Raw genomic sequence first — 20,533 nt, forward strand, 5'->3', positions numbered from 1 at the left:
CATTAACTGCAGGAGCACTGATCCCTCTTGCATGGTCTTCCATAGGATTAGGTGTCCCTGAGACCACACCCAAGATGTTTTTGAAATTCCATCTAAATCAGACTATTCACTTAGCTGTTTTCTATTCAAAGCCACATGGCACCATTAAATATAGGAAGCTTAATTCTCTAGATGTCCTTTTGGCATTGGCATTCTACCTGCAAAGGATTAAATCCTTTAGGAAATCACCTATATTCTTTGCACGAACATATGAGGGATGAAGCGATCTCATCCCAAAGACTGTCTAAATGGATTTTGGGTTGCATCTGGCTCTGTTACAAGTTAATGGTGACCCTTCCCCTGGAAGGAGTGCAGATCCACTCAATCAGATCCCACGCCGCATCAGTAGCCTCACTTTGAGAGGTCCCTCTCCTGGAAATCTGTTCATACTTTCATGAAGCATTATGCCCTGGTGCAAGATTCTCCAGCTGATGCGTGCTTCAGCAGAGCAGTGTTCCAATCGATCCTACAGATAGGGTCCTCACACCCTCCTCAATGAATACTACTTGTAAATGACCCACAGTGGAATACACCTATAGGGACCATCACCTGAAGAAGAATGACAGGTTACTTACCTTACAGTAACTAGAATTCTTCAAGCTGCATGGTCCCTAGTAGTATTCCATTACCTGGCCTCCTTTCCCTCTTCTGTAGAGTCTTATCCTAGAATTCTTCACCATAGGAAGGTACCACCCCATATCCCTAGGTTTGGAGCATGAGGAGGAGACAGTGCAGACACAGCACAATAGCTAGCAAGAATCTTCCGTTCTCAGCCACATGGAGCGTATGCGCACCCACAGTGGACTACAGATGAGGACCACTTAGAGAACACAAGTTACTGTAAGGTAAGTAATCTTTCTTTATTGAGAGATAATGTATGCAGAAAATAAGATCTATCTTATCAGTTTCAGTGTTAGATATGAAATATACAGGTTCCCTAGGATCACAGGTTCCAGTCCATGAAAGGCTGAAGTGTACATTCTTCTGAGCTAGCTCCTTGCACTTTACTGTGCCAAAGGTCTTTGGGATGACACCATAAAAAAGGGGAGACTCTTTGACGTGATCTACACTAGGAAATTAGATTGGTATAACTATATTGCTTAGGGATGTGAAAAATCCACATCCCGAGCAATGCAGTTAAAGCAACCTAACCCCCAGTGTAGACAGCACTTGGTCAACATATGAATGCTCTTGTTGATCTAGCTACCACTGCTCAGGGAGCTGGAGTACCTATGCTGATGGGAGAACCTCTCCTGTTGACATAGATAGTGTCTTCACTGAAATGCTACAGCAGTGCCGCTTTTGTTTTATGGATGCCTATGCAGATGATGAACTATGTCTCATGGCACCCTTCCCCAGACTTTTCTTACTTGCCTGCAGCTCCCCAACCCTGAGACTGATAGCTCCCTCTGTGCAAGCTTGTATGGAAAATAGAAGGAGAGAACACTGAAAAGTGAAAATCATTCTCTTGTCAGGTATATTAGTTCAAAGCAGGCTGGTCACTGCTTCAGTCAAGATGGACTTCTTTAAAATCCACAGACAAGGGCAGAAATTGGCTAGTTATTTTGGCATATCTTTCCACTATTGGGGAGGGCTGTGTGTGTAATAGCAGGCAGGGAAATGAGAGAACAGAACTCTGAATCCAGCTGACTGACTCCCTGTCTGTTATGAAGTGAATAAACTGAAGTGGGTGGTCTGGGACTGGCAGCCACCCAGGCACAATTCTATAGAGGACTGTGGCTGACACATTTTGTTTCATCTGGCTGAGACACTGGCTCATGGTTTGATGGCATGCCAGCTGTATGTCCCAGCAGCATTTGTGCTAGTACCTGTCAATCATTCATGTCCTGAATGTATTTGGGGGATGTATAGCTGCCAGGTATGAACTTTAATCTCTTCAGCAGCTTCCTGGCATCAGACTGAGATGGGATCATGAATGGGGAGACATCTGACTGACTGACATGTTCCTTGACTGAAAAATCGTGTTTGGATGCAGTGTGTTGTTCCTGGGAGGCCCAGTGCAACTACTCACATCCCTTAGCCAATGCTTAAAACCCTTAAATTCCACGGTGTCCTGCATGAACATTGAAGATCCTACTATCCTTTTTGTAAGAGCAGGAGTTCAGTCCAGTGGCCTTTATCAAAATTTAACCTCTCCTCATTTCTGTCTTGCTTGGTTGTCACCCTCTACACCAAAGGTCGCACTTCAGCTACATTGTGGGTATGTAGATTGTAAAGTACTTTGGAATCCCTTGAAATTAAAGGTTCTATATGAATGTAAAATAACAGATATATGTAAGGAAAGATCTCTACTAAAAATATGTTGCTGTGGGAAGGGTTAGTAAGCCTGCCACCATATTTGATGGGAAAGCTTTGCTTTGGTCATTTCATCAGAGTTTCACAGTACTCTCAAGAGACTTACCCTAGGCTTCTGAAACTTTTGGTAAATCTTATCTGCTTGTTAAATCATCCCTTTTAAGAATTTGTATTCATCATGCTCTTTGTTGTTGTTTTTCTCTGTTGACCTATAGAAACTCTAAGAGATTTTGCCATCCTAACCTGGAAAAGGGTATAACTTACTGATTTTTTTTTAAATGTAACATTCTTTCATCTTCAAGGCTGTTCTGTGACTTGGTCTCAAAGTCCTACAATTTCTTCTTACCAATGCATGATAGAGTTTGTATAGCAGACTTTTCATAAATATCAGTCTTATAATAAAAGCTCCCATCCCATCACTTGTGTTTAGAAACTATGAACCTAGAAAGCCTGCTGCAGACAGTGTCAGGAGTTTTACAGATCTTAGGCCTTAGGCACATTCATTTGAATCGTTTTAAAAATGCATATCTAAAATTCAATGATACAGCTGCAACATATCCCCTCCAGCTGGGTAAGCCGAGATGATTTCTAGGCCTTGGACTAGCAGAGCCTGGGTGTAATAGAGATTATACAGATAGCTGCCAGAGAAGAGATTCTGGCAGCTCTGCTACTGCACTGCTCTCTGCCTTTTGATTTGTGGAGTAACAGTGGCTTTTGTTCCAAATGGGGTCCCCTGCTGGCTTTCCTAGACACAGATTTGCTGGTGCAACACTGGCAGCAAGCCAGTGGGAGGGGTTGCCTTAAGGGTAAATGAATACAAGGTTGGAAAAAACAATAACATCACAGTGCTCCAATTGTTTTGAAAGTGACTGGCTATTCTGAGTGCTTTGATATGGATCCAAAACTATCCACTCTGTAGACAGGTTTAGTTAAACTGCATTCAGAAATCATAATTTATCTGTGGGCAAACACCATTGCTTTGCATAGAGAAGGCAAGTCATGTGATCCCAAATGAAATTTGCATGGTTCTTTACTCAAAAGAGCGAATGTCAGTCATTGTGCTTTTTGTGCATATAGTGCCTTGGTTCTTTAAGCCCATTTAAGTGCACAAGAGCATGTGTTGTTGTTTTTTTAAAAATATTACCTTCCCTGTACTGCAACACAATATATAATGTAGACCAGTCTCTACATAACTGTTCAGTATTTGATGCAATATTACAAATCTGTATTAAAATTATGAAGCATAAAATACTTTGGCTGCTGGATTCTACACTGCTGAGATACGTGCTATTGAACAGTGAAAATGTTCCCCTTATTCACTGTACATCAAAAATTTCCAAATAACTGTTTTTGCACCAGGACATTTCTTATCTCTAGTGTAGTACTGCTAGCCTTGTGGAGTGTCATCACCCTGGCTGAATTAGCACTGTGCCTAAAGTTGAGATGATCAGAGTTTACCTGTAGGGACATTATTTAAGCACCAAATCACCGAACTGCACAGTATGTCCCCAGCTACTGAAAGGGCTACCATGAAATTTAATTTAGAATTTTACATATACATTTTGAATTGGAAATCTCAATAATAATTTTCCCTTTGCTCAGCCTTTTAACTGTGAAATTCAGTTGGGGAGTTTTGAAGCAGCAGGTAATGTCACAGCACTCTGGAGGGATTTTACCAGAATTCTGCTATAGTGCTTGCAAGTGTCATTTCCATATTTAACTAATTTCAGTTTTTAATTAGCTCTGTGTGAAAAATGAGAGTTCATGCTGAGCTAAGCTGTCAGCATAGACTCTTGTTTCCTTTTTAGCCTCTCAGGACAATTGCGGGGGGAAAAAGGAGTGCTACAATAAATGAGCTTGAGCACGGCTCTTCTAGGCCTTCACGTTGTTCATTGACGGGGAGGAAGTGACAGGGTTGGGTCCAGCTTGCCATAATGAAGAAGAGAGCAGCTCTGAAGCCATTTCAGATACAGATTTGATATATTAAAGATTCGAGGAAATTTTTAGACTTAACCTGGAATAGGAGCAGGCAGCAAAATAAATTGTATTCTCTTCCTAAACCTCTAAGATACCATATGGTCATTTACACTGTTCTTCAAACTTAATCATTCCAACCTAATTATTTATTGAACTGAATAACAGTGAGATAGGCAGCATTCCACTTTTGAAAAAACACTGGGAAACAATTTTTTCGTGGCACTTTCCGTAGCCTAAGAATGAACAATGCAGTGCACTGAAGAGTTCTGCATGTGATTTTATGTGGTCCCCTATAAAAAGATAACTGATTTTGATTTAATTCCATGATGCAGTATAGGGATGGAAATTTGTTAATCCTGCATATGAAGAGAAAATTTACCACCAGGGACTTGCATGCAAATTTGAACTACAGACTCTTCAAAAATGTATTGAGAGCTGGAATTTTTGCAAACTCTACAAAAATATTTGATGAACGGGTTTATAAAACAATTTTTGGAAGTAGAACAGATAGAGGGCCTGAATTTCATTTACATACCATCCATGTTAATGGTATTATTTGTTTTTAATAAGAAGCCATCAATTGAAACACCAAACCAGTATTTAAATGGAAAATTAACAATAAAACTCTGTGTTATATATAGGAATGAGTGAATTTTGTAATACTGATATTTTCAGTTCATCCACTTACTCCATGAAAATATTGGTACAGTGCATTTCACTTATAACTGATGTGGTTATTATAGATGGCCACTTATAGTAGACAGAAGCAGATTTCCTCTATTAGACTATAAACCATATACATCTTTCACAAATTAAAAAGGATGGAAGAAACCTCAGTTACAGCAGACACTTTCTCAGCATTTAGGGGCGTTAGTAATATTATGAAGGCAGAAGCAAGACACACTGAGGAAACTTGTCAGACATGGAAGTGAAATAGAGGAGCTCCCAATTATTTTCTTTCAAAACTGGTGAGGGTCTGCTTTGTAAACCTGCTTTTGATGTTAAGAAAATACTCCAAAGGAGAGTAAATCTACATTTTTTCCAATGAACTACTCCCAGCAACAATAATCTGTTCTTCCTGTTTAAGAGCTTCAGAAAACAGCTACCATAGCAGATTTATGTGTTGAGGAAACTAGAATACCTATTACTTTCAGCAGTAAGCTTACTTCACAAAAAATCATGTACCTTGACTGCCAAGTTAATTCAGATAAATACTGAGTAGAGAGACTGAAATGCTAACTGGATTTTGATGCTGTATAATTTTTAAAATATATATTATTTACTTCTCCTTTGGTCACCACATAGAGCCCTACTGTACATGTTTGGGCTCTGGCTACTGGATTTTATGGACAAAAAGGAGAGCACAGACCATTCATCATAAGTACCATCATTGTATACTTTTAGTTACATAGCCTTTTCACTGTCCGTGTCTCTACCTCTCTCTATATGCATTTGTATGAGTGTGCAGTCTTTCTGGAGGAGAATTCCCAGTGACTTTAATTGCATCAGCCATAAATGTTTGTTTTAAGTTTTATTACATTGTGTTGCATAATTTATATACAGACCTTACGTATTGTTGATATATCGTGTGAGGCAAAAATTTTGTTGAGGGTGAATTCTCTAACATTATTTTATTCTATGCATAAATATAATGCATGCAATGGTACATGCATTAATTTCTCTACTACTCAAGTTCAATTCAGGGTTCAATTTAAGCCGTTGACTTTTTTCTATCATTTTTCGTAGGTTGGATTGCAATTGCCTGAGGGAACGTCACTCTCCCCAGGATCTCCTCTAATGTTTCAGGTCCCCTGAGATGCTCAAACTAACAGAACAGCCCTCGGGTGCTATCTTGGCCCAACTGAACTTCAGGTCAAAATTCTTATTGACTGCAGTAGGGACCTGGGTTTCACCCCTTGTGTTTAAACATGTTGGGGACTGGTAGTGAGCATTCTGCATTGCTGACCCCTGACTACGAAATTGGCTTCTTGACACACCTCAAGTCTGTTGACATTTAGGGCACAGTGTAAGGCTTTTGTTTCTTCTTCAGCATCTTTTTGGGGAAGCAACAGGAAATTGCTTTGTCTGAGAGGATGTCCCATATTCTTTACTTATCATAAAAGATGTAACATTATTCATCTCGTTATAGTTTTTATATGTGCCATGAGTTGAAATTGGGCACATTTTTGTAAATGTGGAAGAGAAAAATTAAATGAAACAATAATATATTCTGAATAAATTTAGACTCTAGTCTGTGCTTTTGAATGCTAATGTAAAATCTTCTTATCTGAAAGCCATACAAGTAAGATTATCAACCTGAATATTGAATAAAGAACACAATAGGCCAAATTTTCATACTTGAGTGTTTAAAGTTAGGTACCTACATTTATACTGAGGTGCCCACATCCTGATTAAGGATGCCTCAGATAGATATCTATGGGCCTGATTTTCAAGGACATTGAACATCTGCATTGATTTTAATAGGAACTGCAGTTTTCTCTTACCCTTTTCCTGTCTTATATATTTGAATTGTAAGTTCTTTGGGGGAGGGGACTGTCTTTTATTAAATGCTTGTATCATTCCTAGCAAATGGGCCCCAATTTCAGCTGGGGCCCATGGGCTTTACTATAACACAAATAAATAAAAAAATAAATTGCTCCGTGTTGCTCTAGTATGGTAAATGCTAAGACACAGATGCAGAGCAAGGAAAGAAAGATCAGTGAGTTTCCATTTTGTCAGTTTCCGTAATGGAAAAGTAAATGAACCTCTAACCTCGAAAATCTGCCAAGAGCCTGGCTGGTACAGGACTGAAAACTGAACATGTCCTGGTAAGCCCATGGGAGATGGTAAATTGACACTCAAATAATAGAGAAAGAAAATATATTTATTCAAATATATATAAATAATCATTGAGACATTGCTCCTTTAAAAAAAGTTGGTATAAGAAATCAACAGCGCTATAGCAGTTAAATAGCACTAACTGACTAAATTTAGTTTTCTAAGGCTTTTTTTCATTTAGGGCTCTGCATCTTTGTTCCTCCTTAGATATCACATCTTTGGATCAATAGGACATCCACCAATCTAAAATATTAATAATACCAGGCTTACACAGATCAGAGTGGGTTGAATTCTGCATAGATACTACATATAATCTGTACTTTCCCACTTGTGTATCATAGAACATTATTTGGACTGTAATATGTAGTCTGATGCATATCATGCAAATTAACAAGCTAAAATACATGTCCACTGTCAAAAATGAATGAGAATCTTGTGGGAAAGCAGAAATGTTTATTTTCCCCTGTGGTTCTTTTATCTTTGTGATCAGAGGAGAGCTTTTAAATCCACAATAGTAATTCATGCCTGGAACAAAACCTTGTAATATTATCATATGTGTAACATATTACAGTCATATGACTATTTTAAAATATATTTTAAAGCTTTTATATGATTTCTTTTAAAGGAAAAAATGGTATTACAGCCCACTGTGCTTGGAAAAGGTACTCAGCAAGCATAATGTTTCTGCTGCTGTATTTATCTGCATGGGGACCCCTCTACTTTATGGACAGTGGACTAGCCGGCCATAACGTGTCATCCAAATACATTTTTGTAGACTGCATACAAAGGAATAAAGGTGGCGGAGAAATATTTCATCTGCACTGTGTATAAAAATCAGAAGTGGACCCAAGCTGCAAAATTTGGATATGTCATTTGAATCCCCAAAGCTTAGAGCAGTTAGAGTCTATGATATGGGTTCAGCCCATTTGTAGAATGGATGCTACATTTGACATTTGAATCTGGTGCAGGTGTGGGGACATAGATGTTCAGATACAGGGTTTAAATTCAGGAAAATCTCTAACAAAATATTGACATTATGCACACTTCAGTTACATTCAGTTTTAAAGCAAAATAGTATACATCATGTACTGTAAGCAAAATCTAATTCCCAGAGGGGGTAATTTCATGGTCTAAAAATAAGGTTTGAAATTCCTAGACTTACTAGAACCACAATTTCAAGTCCTGGTAAGATCAATTCAGTCCTTTCTCCTCTTGATGTGAAATGGAAATTAGTTGAGTTCCATGTATACTCTTCTGTGAGATCTTTTAAATGCAACCTTAAAATTGAGGATCCATCTGTTTTGATTGAACACAAAAGATCTCATGATATGTCTTCTAAGAGTAAGGTTTTCTAGTGTTACCGTATTCTTGTTCCACCCCAGAAGCAGTTGCATTTCAACCTTCCAGCATGAAAGGTACTATGTATGATAAATACAAATATTATTATTTATAGTCACCCAGTTCCAGCATTAAGAGGAACACAAAAGACTGCAATCTCGAATCTTAAGATTGCCAAAAGAGTGAGTTCATTTTATAGAGTCTCAAGAACTGATTAATCTTGTGCCAAATTTCTGCACTCTATACAATCTAGGGCCTGTCATGAGAATGGATGAATGGTGTGCCGCATTCTGTTCCTCTTGTATGGTTTTTGTCACAAGATTTCAGATCCCGAATGCAGCATGCAATGCTGTTATCCTTCTTGTGACAAAAATTGCATTTGGGAAGTGGCACAAAATCAAAACATTTCTGTGAGGAGGATTGAAAGGAGAGCAGACAAAAAAGAATATAAAATGGAAATTCAGTCTCATCACAGTCAAAATAGAAGGCAGAGAACTAATGATACAGGTTGTGACTATTGTTCCAAGCTGTCTTTAACTCTGCTTTCTTGTGGGGCTCCCAGGAATTTGAAGCCAGGTCTTCAGATCATTTTTTCCCTCCATAATGTAATTCCAAGTGTGTGTAAGCTTTTCAAGTATTTTTGAAGTAGAAGGACTGAAATTGGACATAGAGGGGTAAATTTTCAAAGCATTGCATGGGAGATAGGCGCACAAATCCTATTACTGCTAATGGGATTTGTGGGCATATCCTTCGAGCACTACTTTGAAAATTCATTCCATTCAGTTTGTTGCAGTTCAGGAGGAGAGAAATCACTGAGTGTTTTTGAAAAAAGTGTTTTGTTTTTATATTTTGTTTTGTTTTCCACCCTCTTACATATAAGCACATCAAAAATCAAATGCCTTATTATCTTGCTTCAATCTTCTTTTTCTCCTGCAGTAATAAATGTATCCAAAGGGAAATAATTAATAATTCTCAGTAGAAGCACCCTTTTTCTCCTGCTGCTGATTTTAATACTTCAGTCTTTAACAGTACCCTTTTATTATCTGTATAATAGCAGCATACTAGGCACTTTGAAGAGGAGTTATAAAGTAAGAGCCCTGTCCCAAACAGTTAAGAATCTAAATGAGAATTAACACGTAAAGAGGCAGATAGCGCTAGGGAAATACTGCCCTATGTGGTGAGGAATCAACCTTCCCTAGCATCATGTCTCAGAGAAGCGCAATCCCTCCTGTATCTCTCTGGGATGCGGAAGGAGCGTGCCTGGGATTTCCTTCCTAAGGGAGGGGAGCACTATGCTCTTCTCTCTGAGAACAATACGCTACCCTATGGAGAAGATTTTAGAAGTAGGGACAAGGCTCATGCCCCCGACTTATGCCTGGGGAATGAAGAAGTGACACTCATTGGTAACTGTATTTGTGAGCCAACCCCTGTATTGGGAGGACAGTGGGTGACTTCTGGCACACTTGTGTCCCTTGCACCATGCATGTGACCCAGAGGTAATTTAGCCCTAAATATTTGTGGGTTTCCATGTTTCACAAAACATTTCTCACAACATTCTTGTGTAGTAAATAAATATAGTCTTCCTCTGGAAAGGTAATAGATTAAAAACTGTAACTTGTAAGGTGTTTAGCTACAGTACCATGGTGATAGTACAGAATAAAAAGATAGGTTAGTATTCTGAATCTCATTCCACTAATAGGGATGTTGAGACATTCCCTGATTCTAATCCCTGTAGCATTGTGGTAACATCTTTGTATCCAATGGCTTTCTCCAGCATTATACCACTGCAAATAGGAACTGAATATGGCTCTAGGAAGTTAAATGACTTGGACAATGAGGCATGATGCATGATACAATACAAAAAAATACAAAGAAGTTGCATGTGCTGATAATGCTTTAAATAAAAACCAAAATGTATGTTTAATTTAAATGTATTAAAACAGTTAGTACATATTAAGTAACTTACTAGTCTTATGACAAGCATATTATTGAAGTTTAACAACTGTGAAAAAGAGAATCATCTATTAGTTGTGAAAACAAGCATAGTAAATAAGGAGTTATTTTATTTACATATTACAATGGTCACATTAAATCTAGAACAAATGATAGATTTAGGAAATCATACTTTAAACTGTTCTGTAGGGAACAATCCTGCACTGGCACATGAAGGACTGGGGACATAATAGGTCTGTTCCAGTCTCTGACTTTTCCGATGCTGTGCAAGTACTGTTCAGATGTTTCATGTGAGCAAATTCGGTAGAATTCTTATTCACCTAACCCTGCAGCCTGATTGCATAGCTTCCCTAAACAATTGGCATTGCACAAGTAAAAGAATATGCCCCATAAAACAATTTGGTTGCTTTGTCTAAAAGATATCTCTTAAGAAAATGTAAATTGTATTAGTTGTGTCTCTAAAGTTGGCTAGCGTTTTTTTTTTTAATGTATTCACTTCTCCCACAACCAGAATTGACCCTACTCTTCTATTAAACACATAGTGTAGGTGTTTTTACGTGAGTGAGAACAAATTTCAGCACTGAATTGAGGAGCTTGCAATAAGTGGGATCTGGTATAGTGCATTCCCTGCCTGTAAAAACATCCTAATGCTGAGACACAAGGGTATCTAAGAACCCAAATGCCTCTGGAAAATGCTCTGTGGTATTAGGACCTATGGATTTGCTGGGAAGGGTCTGTTCAAGCATTTCTCAAGGAATCAGGACTGGTGAATGGGCAGGGGAGTCTGTTGATGCCTCAGAGCACATCTAGGGGTTAAGACTTTAGAGAAGGCATCCAGACTGGTGGATGGAACTGAAGACTGCAAGGCACTGGGACAGGTGAATGCAGCAAGGAGAGCAAACATTATAAATAAAAGTGGCCTGGGTTTGGGGGCCAGGCTAGATTCATGCAAAACCCTAATGACAGCCCTGACAGCTTTATGTTATTCATGTCAGGCACCGCACCTAGCAGAATAGTTTTTCCCCCTATTTGTATGACACAAATAAGTGCAAAAAGTGACACAAACAGGTGTGCAGTACTCCTGAACCTATTTCCTAGTATCGCTGTTATTTAGATATAAATAGTGCTCATTAGTCTATGATATCTTGAAAAGACCCTGATGAAATCTAATTCTCTGATAACAAACCATTTTATTGTGATACTCTACAAGGAATAACAGGGAATCTTACCCCAGGAATCCGAAAGGAGAACAGAGAGTTATTTTATCTGGCATTGTAGTGCAGGGGATATGCACACGAAAAGAAAAGAACACACCTACTGTTTCTCTTAGAAATGTTTCCCATGTGCTAGATAAATATATATATCTATATATTTCAATGACAGAGTACTGATTTCTCCATTTGGTTGTTTTGGAGCAATCCCTTTGATTTAAGCGAGTTACACTGATGTAACTGAGGGAGGAGAATTTGGATCATAGATTCCAAACTTCCTTAGGCTGATTCTCATTTACACTGCCAAAGGGGTATAAAGAGACCTTAGTGTAACTAAGAATCATGGCCTCTGCGTTCAGCATCTGACTTTGAGACAGTTGCCTCCTCCGCCGTTTAACAAGAGAAGTCAAATATTCTGCTCCGCCTCCAGTTACATATTGACATTGCTGATCCTTAAAAAATCCTCTGCTCCTCATTGCCCTCTCTGTAAACACAACTGAGGGCTGACTGCCATGTGTACACAAGCCGAAGACAATGTCACTCTCCCTGTAACTTCTAATACTTATTGATTGGCTTTTGTAGGGTTTATTCTGTTGCCAACCATTGTGTGTGAGAAAATGTTTAGTCATGCCCCTCAAAGCTGCAGTGTCCTGTACACGAAGGACACAGTATTTGCTTCCAGAGCTGCCACTGCCTTCCTGAACCTAACTCCTCTCTGGGCTTTTGCTCAGAGTCTGTTAGCTGTGCATCACTATTAGCAGTCTTGTTCATGCTTTCTTTTTTGTTAGCTTTTTTCTGAGCATTCATGTGGCCATTTATTTTATTCAGGTGTTTAGAAGGCAAGCATCATTGTAGTATTTGAGCACCTTAATACTCATCTTTCTTTAAATGAATGGAAGACTTGGCTAGACTCAAGCATAATAGTGTCAGACATTTGTGCAAATTTTCTCCATTCAGTTCCTTCATTACCCCTCTCTCTTGATCTTATGAACCCTTTCTATTCCAGTCTTGGGCCTCTCTTGAGGAGAGATTGACAATCGTGATGAATTGTGCATTCATTTTGTAATGCGGGCAGGTAATCCCTTGGGACTAGGCCTACCACACTCATCTCACTTGTGACTTGTGTGTCAAACTTGAACCTGTTTCTCCAGAGAGAAAATGCTAAACACTAACCCACTGTGTCCGCTAGCCCTCCAGCAACTGGCCACTAATGAGCAATGTGAGTTCAACAAGACCAGTTTGTGACATACATAGGTTTATGTTGCTGTGGTTAAACAGGAATATCTAGAATTATATGCCACTATTAGAAGTCTTTTCCTTCCCTGGGGCAGTGGCATTCAGGGGAGTCCTTGGCAGTATGGTTTTTGCAACAGGAAAACTCAATACGCCTTATTTTGAACTCATGCTGGTGTCAGGAGTAATTTCACTAAAGTCAATGTTAAATTGGTATGAGGTCAGAAGTGAAGCTCACAGTATTTTTTCTCTCCTACATGAGAATAACCCAAAGCAGACAATGAGTCTATGGTACTTATTCAGTAATTCTTTTGTTGATATAAATTTGATGGACCAGTTTCTGCTCTCAGTCACACTGGAGTGAATCTGGAATAATGCCATGGAACTTACTAGCGTTAGCTAGATTTAAACTGACACAGCTCAGAGCAGAATTTGGCCTGGAGTTTCTAAAAAGTTACCCCACTTTGGGATGCAGTTATGCTTGACCACTGTTGGTAAGTTTAATGATTTGAAAAATTTGCCTATGTAAAACTTAAGAATTCTGGTTGATTTTATGAAATTGCTGTATTATTGAATTCCTCGGTGTATGTTGAACCAGCCATTTGCAGACGAGGCTAGTGTCTCCCAGATCTGAGCTAGGGAGCTGGGACAGGAGCAGCAAAGAGTCCTTACCCTGAATAGTCTTCCATTAGGCACCCTAGAACAATGGCATGAGTGTAGTCTAAAGGCAACTAGTTCTAACCGGGTTGTCTGCAGGCAGTGAGGTTGGAGCAGTGGAAAATACCAAGCAGAAAAGAAGAAACAAAGTATTAGAACATGTTTTTAAAAACACATCCTCTGTAAGATTCAGAAGAACACAATGGAACATGCACTCTGAGCTGAGGAACCTTTTGACTGCCAGTCTTGAACAAGCTAAAGGCACCTTGGTGCATGAACATGAAGAGACTCCGTGACTGGAAGAGAAGGCTTAGCCAGAGTAGTAAGGTGCAGGATAGAGCATCTAGGACCCTGAAAAGACACTGACCAAATCCCAAAGGATGCACAAGAGGGATGAGGAAACTGAGGCAGGGATTTGCATGGAGGTTTTGTTTTTCCATAGAACTCTATATCTCTTGTGGTATCTAAAAGTAAAGTTTTATTGCTTTAGAAATTCCTCTGCAAAGACTGTCTCACTTGCTTCAACTATCACATGTCCCTGAAGGGTTAAACTGTAACAGAGAATGGAGCTCCGGGGAGAGTGTGCTTAAGCGACTGGGCTGTGTTGGGAGATCAGCATTGGTCCTATGTGATCATGGGGTCTCACTCTGTGGAAGTAGTACTAAATGGAGAGTCTGTGCTTGGGAAGTATGCCCAAGAGGCCAGAGCCAGAGGCTGTGGTTGGAGCCTCCCCATGCCCATAGGGGTCCACCTAGGGTTGCCAACTCTCTAATCGCACAAAACCAAATACCCAAGGCCCTGCCGCGAGGCCCCGTCCCTCACTCACTACATTTCCCCCTCCCTCGGTGATTCACCCACCCTCACTCACTTTCACTGGGCTGGGGATTGAGGTGCGGGAGAAGGTGAGGGCTCTGGCTGGGGGTGTGACCTCTGGGGTGGGGCTGGGTATTTCAGGGGTTTGAGGTGCAGGAGGGGGCTCCAGGTTTGTGGTGAGCTCAGGGCTGGGGTAGAGGGTTGGGGTGCGGGGGGGTGAGGGCTCTGGATTGGTGGTGTGCCTAGAAGCCAGACCAGCTGGCCGCTTCCAAGGTGAAGTGTGGTGCCAGGACTGGTTGGGAGTAGCTTGCCTTAGTGACGCAGCACCGCCAATTGGACCTTTAATGGCCCAGTCGGTGGTGCTGGCTGGAGCCGCCAGGGTCCCTTTTCAACCGGGTGTTCCCATAGAAAACTGGACACCTGGTCACCCTAGGTCCAACACAGCTGACTGGTGCACATCCACAAGAGGTAGCTCTGCCTGGACTATGGCAGAAAGTAAGAGCGTGGTGGTGGTCAGGAGGATTAAGCCACAGCATCACAGTTTTCTCAGATGTAGTTTTTAAAGAACCAAAGTAGACCACAGGAGAAGAATAAGCACTCATTGGGCCAAATTTCACTGCTGGTGTAAATGTGCACAACTTCTGAATATATCCCACTATTTTTAATTACGAATGTATTCCTTTGCTGCAGACATTCTTGTCTGATTAACAGTACAAAAGGTTAATCATATAAATTTACCATCTCATGGTCTTTTGAAGCTTGAAAGAATAGACAGCTTCTTGCTGTCACTACTCAGTTGCTTCTCAGAGCTGCAATATACAATACCAAAGTGTAGCTTTTCTCCCAGACCCATGATACATACAAATTCCCATACTGTATTCTTGGAAGAAGATTAATATGTCTCCTATTTACAAACAGTCTTACTTTTCTTAGTGGAGTTCATCATGGATATAAGTGCTAGATAGATTGAACATGCAGAAGATTATCATCTTCTCCCTGTTGTCTCTATAGGAGCCTATGGTAGACATGCAAATCCCAGCCCTGTTAGGAGTGATTTCTAATTGTTCCTTCCTAATATGCATCTATGATTAAAGCACAGAGCAGCAGAGTTTATTAAGAAATCGTGGCACACTTGGAAGCAGATGGATCAGGGTTTGTCTTAACACCACGTTAATAAGATCTTTTTTAATTCCTTGTTTGAATTTACCTGGTAGTTATAAATTATCAACTATAATTCTCTTGGAAGAACTAACCACTAGTTATATTTTCCTTATCTCTTTCTTGTAAAAAAAAATGCTTCTTACTTGAAGCAATAGACTTTCATCTCTTAAAGTAAATGACCTATATTTAAGGTAACAATTGCAAGAGAAAATTAGGTACAATTTTGAACAGAAACAGCTCTCTGAGTGTTACTTCAGCATAGATAGTACAAGTCTGAAGGTCCCCTGTCTAGGTTATTCCCACTACAGGCTCTTAAATTCATTGACGTCTCACTCATTATTCTCTGTGTGGACTGATCCATCCAGAACAGTGAAAGTATGTTGAGCCCTGAAACCTGCACATCACTACCAGAGGCAAGGACCATCCGCACAAAGGTCCTGTGCTTCCTCATTACTACCAGGCCTTCTCCAGGTCTTCTGAAAGTAGCAATGTAGCTCTCATGCTCACTGCTCAGAAGTGGGGAGCCCACATAAATTAATGATCCTCGGTCATTATTAGCTGGCAGCAGTCTGGCCCACATGCTTAGTGGAAAGATGGTTTCATGGAGAGCAGCTGCTCCCCCTCCTGCCTCTTGCCTGCTTCCCTGAACACTGTGGAGACCAAACTCTGCAGAGCACTTCCAGAGGGGCTTTCCAGGGGGTTGAGAAGGAGGGGAAAACATGTTGCAGAGCCTGCAGTTCCATGCCATAGCCACCCAGCTGGGACAATTGGGTTCTTTTATCCTTCTGTATGGGGGCATGTGTTGATCAAAGTTTTTATTTTTAATCTTAATTTGGAGCAGTCATGCCTATATTGATACTCTACATTCAGAGATAATAACTGTATGAACCATTTCCTATGTATTGCTCATTACCTTTCCATTTTTTGTCTTACCCATCCCTATGTCAAATCTCTGAGCATATTGTTATGTGGCTTTCAAATGCTGGAGATGTGCTTTATTGGATACTGTCTATCTGTTTGTGACCATTTTAATTCTGTTGTGCATGCTTGTAATTTGGTGCATTGTCACTCAGATCCGGCATGGCAGAACTGAGCTATTAAAAGGACCATAACTAAAGTGTGGTGTGTGCCCCGCAAAACAATGGTGAGCCCCTCCTGCCGCTATGCCATAGCTAGCGGAAAACATTCTCCTTGATGCTGTGTCCGTTCTTGTGAATGGCGTCAGTGATGATTATGGACAGACAAATAAATAAAATTAGCTGTTGGCACTTCATACACAGCAGGAAACAAAATGAGCCATGGGGCTATTATATGATGAAAGTATGGAAATATATGCAAGTAACTTAAATTTATGCAAGGGAAAGACGTGTATATAAATCTCTAGTGCATCTGAAGGATGCACCCCAAGTCCTTGCCAAACAGACAAGACCAACATTTAATAGAGGAACAAAAAAGTATTTTCAAGTTTGTAATCTGATAACACAGTCAAGAGCAATCAAAATAAGAGCTGCTGGTGTCAGTTTAAATCTATGAAAATAAACACTAAATAATCCAATGAGGAAATTCTGTTTGGGGTCAACTGTGCTTTCGTGTATTTTAGACCTAATATAAATTTATACTTCAGGAAGTATCACACTTTGTATTTAAAAATGCCATCTCTTTTTAACTTACTATTTTAAGAAATGTGTATAATTTGGAGAATATTGAGAAAGAAAGAGCTTGCTTCCAATGTCTAAAATTGCTTGTCTGTATGTTTTTGTTTGTTCAGAGATGGATGATATATTGTCCCATCGTATTTTGTTATTTACGGTACACAGTAAATGAACAAATATAAACCAAGTCACTGTGAGACTGCTGCTTTTTTTAACACATTAATTTGACCCTGGAACAAGCTGTTTTTACAGCATCTTCTTGAAGAGGGTTAATTGAAAATGGCTGCTGCCCCTCCCTTTGACTTTTTAATTTATATATTGTGTAGTTATTTTTCATTACTTTGTCTCTCCTGCAGCAATGCATCTGCTCGGACTAAATTGGCAGTTACAGCCAGCGGACGGACACACCTTTAACAATGGGATAAGAACTGGATTGCCAGGGACTGATGATGTGGCAACAATGCCATCTGGAGGAAAAGGTGAGGTTACAGCTGTATGTTTTGCACTCAATGGTCTTGGAAACTCACAGTGCTGTTTGTAATAAATGTACTCCTCTAGGATGTATGCAAAAATATTTATTTATAACCTTTACATTCTGCTGCAGTAATCTTACACTGCACTGGCTCTTTGCCTGGTTATAACCATCCGAATGCCTTCTCTATCTTTAGTAATTCACAAAAAACCTTAGACCCTGGACTCCAAGATACTAAATCAAAAGTTTACTACCAAACATCCCAGGAAAAAGAAAAGGCTAGACACAGCATGAAAAGAAGAAATACACTATACTATCTGCAAGGAAAGTGAAGAGAGCTTTGGCCCCTGATGGGACCACATCTCACAATCTTGTCCTGATTTAGGCAAAACTCTTATTGAAGTTACTGGGAATCCTGCCTGAGTAAGGACAGCAGAATTTGTCTCCCTAGTGAATAAGCTTCCCCTTAGTATTAGTAAAGGACAGTAGAGTACATTATTGAAGCAGTCATGCTCCATATTATTCCAGGGAGAAAATAGAGACCACAGAGTCAAATAGAGACTGAGTGCAAGACTTCCTTTTGCTGTATTTTCATATCCCTCTTTTTACTGATTATTATAGTGGTGTTATTAGTAATAATTAACACTGATCATTGTTTCAAAGTTTCATAGTTAGCCCTCAGATTGCCCTGTGAAGCAAGAAGGTCAGATGGGCAAACTGAGACACTGAGAGGAGGAATGACTTGTGCAAAACTACAATATTAGTTGGTGGAAGTGTTTTGGATACAGAACAGGACTGTGTGGTTCCTCTGACCTGTAGTTATGATGTTGGAATGTACACTGTCACTGATCACTCCTGATGTGAATGATCTTACAAAGCGGAGGAGAGGGCAGTGCTTAGAGTAATAGAGTAGGAGGTATAGAAAAATTGGATCTGAGATTAATGCATGAGACTGGGAAGCAGGAGAGTTGAGTCCAATTCTCAACTGTGGCATACTCCTGTGGTGAATCCTTAGGCATGCCTTTGTGCCTCGGTTTCCCCATATGTTAAACAGAGGTATTAATACTTACCTCACAAGGGTGTTGTGGAGGTGAACTTATTAATGATGGCAAAACATGTTTTGTTATTCAGATGAAGGTGTATAGGCCTGACTTTCAGAGATGCTGAGCACCTTCAGCTCCTGCAGACTTAATCTGAAGTTGTAGTGCTCAGCACTTCTAACCATCAGGCCCTAAATACAATGCAGAATTATCATATTATATCACTGTTAAATTTTGTCCAGTGTGTACATGAGTGAGAGCCCCTATGTTACTAAATAGGAACATGAATATCTTGTTGCTTTTACGAATTTTACTAAATTGACTAAAATGCTAATAAAACCTTTGAAAAACAACACATTTAGGTAAGTATCCTTCCACCATTAAATATAATGAATGGCAGAATGTCTGAATGTAATGAATGACAGAAAAGCAGACCCTGATAGCAGCGAGGGTGTGAAAGGCTTTCTCCCCCCTCCCTCCATTTATATAATTTAAAGTTAATATTGCTATGCCAGCACTTTTTAGGAAAGCTTTTCACATAACAGCCATTTCAGATCTGCCCTTCCTGGCTGTGCAGAGTGACCTTTTATAATTGACATGGCTCAGGATGAAGCCAGTCTTTTTAAAACACTAGTCTTCCAAAGAAACCTTTAACCCTTTGTATGAAAATAGCCACTTACATGCAAGCTGTGTCATCCCAGCAAGCAGGCCATTTAAAGGTAGTGCCACTTGTGCAGGTGGGGGGAGGAAGGAGGGTGAAGTTGCAGGGAGGGGAGGAACAAACAGATATTTTTGACTGATCTGCCTATCTCTTATCCCTGGGCTAAATTCTGCTCCGAGTTGCACCAGTGTAAATCCAGAGCGACATAAATGATTTTACTGGTGTATGCTGGCATAACTGAGAGCAGGAACTAGCCTTTTGATAATAAAATCATAATTTTTATATTTATACTCTGTAGCTCAATGAAGACTGATGATGTCTGAACATGAGTCAAAGCTGGGTTACACCAGCATGTAAAGATCAAGCTATAGCTGAATGAAAACAGGGATGCTTACTGTTGCCTTAGAGCCTCAAAGCGCATTTAAAAACTAGGGGATTTGAGGAGGAGGGCAAAGGGAAACTTTATTCCTTCATGTAGGTAACAGTGCAGGTACTCTCCATAATACTGAAGTGAGCACTGGGGGATCTGGCCATCTAACTCATTTGCCTGCCCACCATGTTGCCAGGTAGAAGTGTAGTGTGTGGGTTACAGGTCTTGTCCTCAAGCTGTATGCTGCAATCAGCAGCAAGTACTAGCTATGGATGCACCTGCTTAAAGAATCAGTAAACTGCACCTACTCCACAGTGAATGCCCTTTGCCCACTGCCGGGAATCCTGCTGTGAATGGCAAGCATCTGTTTGCAGAAGCTGAGGATCTGCCCTGTAATGTTTTTGTATACAAAAACTGTCTACAAATAGTTTAAGGGAGTAAAAAAATGGATGATGGACAGTTATCATTTAGCAGAGGAAAAAGAACTGGAATAATGGAGTGAAACTGATATAGGGGAAATGTTGGCTGAATATCAGGAAAAGCTTTCTGACACTGAAATCTATTAACCGCATGGAACTGTCTCATAAGGAAATTGGTGGAAGCTTGGGACAATTAAAACTTAGACTGGGCAAAAAATAATCACTGTACATTAGGGAATAACCCTGCCATGGCAGAGCAATAGACTAAATGACCTAATAGAGCCTTTCCGTTTCTGGATTCTCTGAGTCTATGCCGCAGTGTGTCTTCAGTTTAAAAATACTTTGGATGCTAGACACACATCTCCATAAAATAGGTGATCTGC

At 39.9% G+C, this 20,533-nt stretch overlaps 1 protein-coding gene across 4 annotated transcripts in view; it reads left to right on the forward strand.

Annotated features, from left to right (window-relative positions):
* Nucleotides 1-20,533, forward strand: part of TENM2 (teneurin transmembrane protein 2) — a 2,274,099-nt gene that overhangs the window by 2,074,639 nt on the left and 178,927 nt on the right. For all 4 annotated transcript variants that reach the window (XM_050962494.1, XM_050962493.1, XM_050962495.1 and 1 more), the window contains one exon: nucleotides 17,545-17,667. In XM_050962494.1, coding sequence (XP_050818451.1) covers nucleotides 17,545-17,667 — 123 coding nt within the window. The remainder of the gene's footprint in view (nucleotides 1-17,544; nucleotides 17,668-20,533) is intronic.

The sequence above is a fragment of the Gopherus flavomarginatus genome, chromosome 7, assembly GCF_025201925.1.
Source record: "Gopherus flavomarginatus isolate rGopFla2 chromosome 7, rGopFla2.mat.asm, whole genome shotgun sequence".
Taxonomy (NCBI): Eukaryota; Metazoa; Chordata; order Testudines; family Testudinidae; genus Gopherus; species Gopherus flavomarginatus.